Here is a 6,901-nt window from a genome sequence, read left to right as displayed (position 1 = left end):
CTGAGAGCTCACAAATTTGGAGTAGTTTCCTTCTGATGATGGCGCTAAATTGTCTATCTACATTCCCCTGCAGAGTGATTGATTAGAAGCATTTTACAGTAAATGCTTCCAAAATAAAAAAAACAGATATTTTAACCAAAGTCTCAGGAAAATACTTAACTGACAAAGATAATGATTTTCTAAAAGCTTTTCCCTCAAAGTGTTTTTTTAATTGAGACAGTGATTAAAGTGATCTTGCCTGAGTTATAACATGCTTCCATTGCACAACCCAAAGTCATGTTAATCAGCTTCAACACCTAAAATACAATAGGAGCAGCATAAATCTACCTGATACAGCAAAGTTCATTTCAGGTGCTGATCCACTGCAAAAATGTCCATAAGTGATTAAAGAATTATTGGTCTGTATTTCACAGTCTGTGCTCTGTTTTTCTCTTATTCCATGGTAAATTATTTTAAACTGCTTAAGACGGTCACAGCAAACAGTTTGGATCAGCATGAATGGGAAATTGGCTGAAATCAACCCCACATCAAATATAGGGCTTTCCCTTTGTGAGCTTTCTGGTAAGGAGAAGCGTCCAGTAATTTTTCTTGAGGGCCCCTTGGTACTATATGGCTGCTCAAAGAAAAATTCCTGCAAACTTGTATCTGATGTAGACACTTAAATCTCATTTTCTAGACTTCTACAGGGCTTTCAGTGAACAGCCCACCCACAAGGCTGTGAAAGTCCTGTGTTGCCCCTCCAGAGCTTGGTATAGCCATATAGCCATTCCTCACAGATCCTATATGTGACAGTTACATTGGCATTACATGGCACCAAGATTATCAGCTCATTCCCTCAGCTGGTCCTGAGGTTGGCTGGAGTAGCTCTGTTCCACTGCACAGTGAAGATAAATCATAATTTCCTAAATTACCTAGTGCTGAAGCCAGCCCCGAAAAGGAAAAAAAAAAAAACCAGCTTCCAATCTTTAGTCTATGCTACGGTTTGTTTTAAAAAGGGATTGAATGTCTTGCAAACAGGTAAAATTGCTGCCAGATGCAAGTACGTTAGCCTTTTCCAGCTGCTTTACTGCTGCCATTCAAAATAGCTTGCTATAAATATGATTCCTTTGAGCTCTATTCTGACAAGTGCAGAGCACTATCCGGGAAGGGCCAGTGGTTTTCTATACCCATTGAACTCAGTAGGAGTTGTGATTGCTCAGCACATTGCTGAAAAAAGTCTGCTGAAATTACCTTAAATCACACAATTATCCCCTCACCTCTCGCTCTTTCTCTTGCAGCCGTGGAATGAGGTATAAGTTTCTCCACAGGCAGTTCTGCTACAGTAAAGTTTTCAGCCTGTATGTTGTGAACAAAATGTCAAAATCAACAAGTTCCTGGCTTCAGGGCTGGTGACAGTCCTGGCTCTGCAATCTGGCTTAGCCAGGGGAAGGGGGGGAAACATGAGAAAGATTTGAAACCTTATTTACCTTATTAAAATTCAGTATCAGCTTCTCATACGGTCTAAAATGCCTTCGTCTCTTCCCTTTAACCCTTTCTATAAATTTCTGCCCATTGCCATAACAATAAAGGTTCACTGCTCCACAGCACCTAGGACACATTTCGGCAGCTGTTACAAGAGCAGTAGCACATACTGTGGGGTCCTCACTAAAACTCAACAAGTTGCTTATTGTTTAAAATCTGTTTCTGGCTGAACAGAAATGAATTTATTATGCATCTTCCCTTTGTACAATCTGTACCTGTAGTTAAGTACATTAAACTGGTGCTACACACATGGATGTCTGTTGAACAATAACACAAGGTTAAAGGCTGAGTGCGTATGCTTAACAAAGCATACTGAAAGACAATTATCATTGAAGATATTTACAAGTAAACTTTTCATAACTGATGGGAAAACTGAGGAGAAAATTGCCTGTGCCTTCTGCCTTTTCACTATGAAGTCAGCAGAGGCAGATGAAAATCAACATTTCCTTTCAATCTGAGCACAATTACGCGTTTACAATGCAGATCAAGTTCCCTATCCTACTATACAAGAATTGGTGTTGAGAACAGGCTTATGAACCTGATTCTGCACCTTGTTGTACAAGTTTGAATCCACTACCAGTTCCCTGAACTGAGAATTAGGCTGTTGACTACTAAGGGAGGGTAGCTTAATACCAATACTCATGTCTGTTGCAGATGGTTCAATAAGAAATGGCTTTGAAACCCAAACCAAGATTGGAATTTTGCTCAAATGCACCTGAAACTGGGACTCCACTTGGAGCTTTTGACCCTCTGGAATACATCCACTCTGTCTGATTTTTGAACACCCCTCTCTGACCTCAGTCACTGTACTTACCAGCTCTTCAAAAATCAGGCCACAGTGATTTTTTTCCACCCCGTAACAACGTCCAACATGAGTCAATTAGTCATAGGGGTTTGGTTGTTTTTCTTTTGATTAAAAGCCAGATTTTTCCCTTCTTGTGGCAGATATAACAAAGTGACACAGTGGCATTACTTTACATAAACAAACATCCGCTATTGAGAGCTAGCAAAAATATTTAAAATTCCTTAAGTTTTTACATAGGAAAGAGAAAGTATTTGTAGAGTCTGTTATTTTACGTACTAACTATTGAACAGTTTTCTCTCATAATGGTGCCTACAGTACAACTAGTGAAGGAAGCATTTGCATGCTTTTTTTGGCTTTGCAACATCTGAGTATTCTTAACTTTTCTACATTTTCTCCTAGGACTCTTTCTTTGCTCATATTATGGCATCAGAAAGCTATATTGAATTCCGAAAAAGTCTTGAAAGGATGGATGGCAAGAATGAACCCTCCCAGCATATGCATAGTAGCAAGGAGTCAGATGTAGCAACAACCAAATTGAATGTTCTTCCAGAAGCAGTTCAAGAGGTCAAAAAGCTCTTTGAAAGCACAGCAACAGTAATTCTAAAGAGAGTTAAAATGACAGAGAGAAAGAAGGAAAACCAAACTAATAATGTAGACAGAACAAGCTGTAAACGGAAATTAGAAAACAGTGAAGAACTAGCTGTGAAAAAAGAAGAGACAACATCAGAGACTGGCGATCTGTTAAACCCGACACCTCTGCCTCATATTTCTCTGAAAAGGATAAAGGCCATAGAAATTGAGTTGGTCTACACTATTGAGGAGGACATTTCCTTTGAGTTTGCTGAGCCTGGGGTTTCTACAAGCACACGATCAGTGTGTGGGGAGTCTGAAAAAGCAGATGCTCTGGGCACACCCAACGGCAGAGCTTTGCCCCAGCTTGACATCCAGCTCCAGAAGACCCTCCAGGAGGCCAGCAGTTGCTACGGACAGGAGAACTACACAGCTGCAGTGGAGCAGTTCTCAGCAGCACTGGAGGTACGGGTTTAAAGGAGTCCAATCACCAGAGCAAAGTAAATGAAAGGCTGTCATTGCACTGACTGGGTGTAATAATATCAAAGTGAACAAGGAGCACAAACCTAGGATGTGTATGGTTTAATAAAAAATCTGAGATGCAATTTCTTGTGAAATCTGAAAATTAAGAGCTATAAATAAGTCAGAGGAGGAGGAGGGCACCAGGCTGAACCAAAATCTCTCAAATGATCTTGTATTCTTCTCTAGCTCTTCAACTATATTTATGTAGAGAGGAAATTTTAATTCCATAGAGTGAAAAAAAGTGCTCCTCTTTTTAATCTCAGCTCTATCAGAGACAAATGATATCTCAATAATCAGGGGAATTTCCTCTCTACCCCAGCTGTCCATGCTTTACTGGGTGAAACAGAAAGTCTGTAGTAGTCTCTTTTTTCCCCCCTACAACATTTCCATCATGCACTCTGTTTCCCTTTTTTTCCTCTAAAGCCAGAAGATGGCCACTGGATCCATGTAGAAATCCCTTTTTATCTGCATGAGAAAGAAGAGGTCCAGTAGTCAGCAACTCTCTCTGGACACAGTCAGCTTTCTCCTCAGCAGCTAAGAGCTGGGGTTTTTTTGTGAAAAGAAAGACTTCTTGCCTGCCTGAGATACTAAAGAAATAATATGACCTTGGCTATGATCTTTGAAACTAATCTGTGATTTTCATGACTTTCTGCCTTTAAGTGCTCCAACTTGAGCTGTCTTAAACAGGTCTGTTCTTCAATAAGTAGGTATTTCTATGTTTTCAAAAGCAGAGGCCTTTCCAGTTACAGGCTGAGCCCCCCAAAAAGAAAGTATCTAAAGACCTTTGACATTTTTGAAAATCTTAACCAGCCTTGAGTTTTATCAATATAATATGAAAAGAAAACAGTAAAAGAGGGAGTTCCTAACACACTGGCAAGGTTGACATTAATTTTGCTGGGGGAGGGAAGAGAAAGGAGGCATAGGAAACCCCAGCAGGTGGGTCACATCCACCAGCCTCCTGTTTCCTGGAAGCCAGAGCTAGCAGCATTTACAGTAAAACTGATTGTTCAAAGTTGTATCATTATTCCCAGATTTCTCTAGCACTGCTAATCTCAGTTAATTATATTGGAAATCCCTTGTATTATGACCATGTAATTCATAATGTGCCAGTAGAAGTCATGGTTCATAATAATCACATAATGGGCAAGGACTTAGATGTAATCAGATTTTAGTTACCCTGTCGTGTTTCCCTAATGCTTCTATAAAACCTGACATAATCACAAAAAAAAGCACCAATTATTTAAACATTTTTATCAGATTGACGTACAGTATCTTTCTCTCTTTTTTAAACAAAGTAAGATAACAAAAATTGGATTACAGTTGCTGGGAACAGACTATGATAAACTGTTTGCTTGTGTGCAGAATGAAATTTAATAATGGCATCAGCATCTCAATTTTTAGTAATGTTAAACCTGTTAAAAAGTAGCACTGTGCAGCCAAAGGCTGCTTTCAAAGAGGCAGCATTTTGAAAACCGTATCTCCAAGAGCATAGCTGTCTTATAAACCTTGAAAGATGCCCTATAGCCTCACAATTAACCCAGCTGTTAACATTTACTGTGCAGATGAGGGTTTGACTTTTTCCATGATACATAATGCAAAAAAACCCCACTCTTAGCAGCTGTAAAGATTTTAAAGGCCAGTGTCTGCTTTTCAAATAAAATGGAAAAGAAAAAAAGATACACCACACTTTCCACTTTACAGGAATACGGTTGGTGATTAGAATAGAGGACTTGCACGCTGGACTCTCCCTAATGTTTTATCTCCACTCTGACCCCAATCACTTCAGCTATGCACTTGACATTCTGAAAAAGGGTCCAAGTATACTTGTTTCAGTGCTGTACTGCCAAACTCAATTCAGAAGCATTTGTAAAATATTAGAGGTTTGGAGTTCACAAGCAAATATCCTCTTCCTATTTTTTTCTACAATACTAAATACATTCTATTTTAAAAATATAACTATTATAGCAGTGAGTGAGTAAAATCGGAAAGCGTCACCTTTTTTTGCCTTTTTCCCCCTCTATGTTCAGAAATGAGCTTTCATGGGGACAAAAACATTTGTCACTTGAGAGGAAAGGAGTACTTTTCTGTTCCTAAGAGGAAATGGAAAGGCTGGCTAATAGACATCCTGGTGAAAGGACAAGCAGAGGTTAAGGAATTCCTTCCTGGGACTGTGGTCAGAGTGATTGGAAAGTCACCGAGTTGTAGGGCTGGGGTTTCCCAGCAGTCTCTTAATCCAGCTCTGCTCAGAAGCAAAGACCAGAATATCCCTGAAAGACACTTCTGTACTCTGTTTCTAAAAATCTCCAGTAAGAGGGACTTCTCATCTCTATCAGCAAGCTGATAGAAAGTTTTTCCACATCTTCCGTGCTGCAGAATAGCTCATAACTTTTTTTTAATCTTTATTTGGCATGAAGAGCAATTAATCAGCCTCATCTCACTGTATGTGCAACCTTTTAGCATACCTCCTTTCAGTCTTGTCTAAATTAAATACCTTCAACCTTCCTAGTATATCCTCCCAGATCATGCTTTCTGAACTTCTGTATCATTTTTGTTGCATCATCTCCAATGTCTATATAGACAAATTGGAGATAATGCAAGGAAAACCCAGAAAATTTAAACTGCTGAGATTGGAACTGTGGTTGATTTACCCATCGCTCTTAAGAAATAAAAAAAAAATCCTCTGCATTTCACATGAGTGAAGAGACATGTAATGTGTAACAAGCTCAAAGGGACAGAAAATTCAAAGCAATAGCTTCTGGTGCAAAATGTTTACAGACTTTTTTCAGATTTAAGGAAATTAAAGGTTTAGTCTGGCATTACTGCAGTTTGAGCATAGCATTACATTTGAATAGATTCACTAAAGTTAATGCTACCTTATGTATTGCAAATATCATACATTTCTTGGCTCTTCTTTAAGCCAAATTGTCTTTTCTAGATCCATCTATATAATCATGTCATATTGTCATTCTTTAAATTGTGTTGTTTTTCAGATATGCAAATAGAAGGCAGTTCTGAAAGTCTAGCACTGAAATTACTGAATTTGAAAAAAAAAGTAAAAAAGGAAAATTATTAGTCAGAAAGGAAAACTGAAATCCTTGTTTAATTTAGAGACTTTTATACATTGGACAGCATGGTGCTGATTACCACAGACATTGGGATGGCAGTGTTACCAATTGGTGGCTTCTCACTATTTCTGCACTATTTAGCTACCATTAAATTAATCAGGAGGGACTTAGTGTTAGTCAGCTGCATTATAGTTGGTCTGGGAAAGGGAAAAATAATGCTCCCATGGAGAACTCTCACCATTAGAGCTTAAGAATTAAGTATTTTCTCTTGCTAGTGAGGAAAATAGCTGCAGAAACTGGGGCAATAGTCTCTACTCTTCTACCTCCTAGCACAATAGTACAGTGTATTACATATAGTACACTGAGCATCACTGTAAATTTCCCTAAATTTTTGGCATCCATCTGCTAGAATGTAGGG

The 6,901-nt window shown here is 38.8% G+C and overlaps 1 protein-coding gene across 1 annotated transcript in view; it reads left to right on the top strand.

Moving 5' to 3' along the window:
• Window positions 1–494: 494 nt before the first annotated feature.
• Window positions 495–6,901, top strand: part of SPATA16 (spermatogenesis associated 16) — an 81,108-nt gene continuing 74,701 nt past the window's right edge. The window contains exons 1-2 of the mRNA XM_010192049.1: window positions 495–650; window positions 2,726–3,361. Coding sequence (XP_010190351.1) covers window positions 495–650; window positions 2,726–3,361 — 792 coding nt within the window. The remainder of the gene's footprint in view (window positions 651–2,725; window positions 3,362–6,901) is intronic.

Source organism: Mesitornis unicolor, unplaced genomic scaffold (genome assembly GCF_000695765.1).
Source record: "Mesitornis unicolor isolate BGI_N332 unplaced genomic scaffold, ASM69576v1 scaffold34439, whole genome shotgun sequence".
Lineage (NCBI taxonomy): Eukaryota > Metazoa > Chordata > Aves > Mesitornithiformes > Mesitornithidae > Mesitornis > Mesitornis unicolor.
Note: the sequence above shows the minus strand (reverse complement) of the source record. Positions and strands in the feature narration are given on the sequence as shown.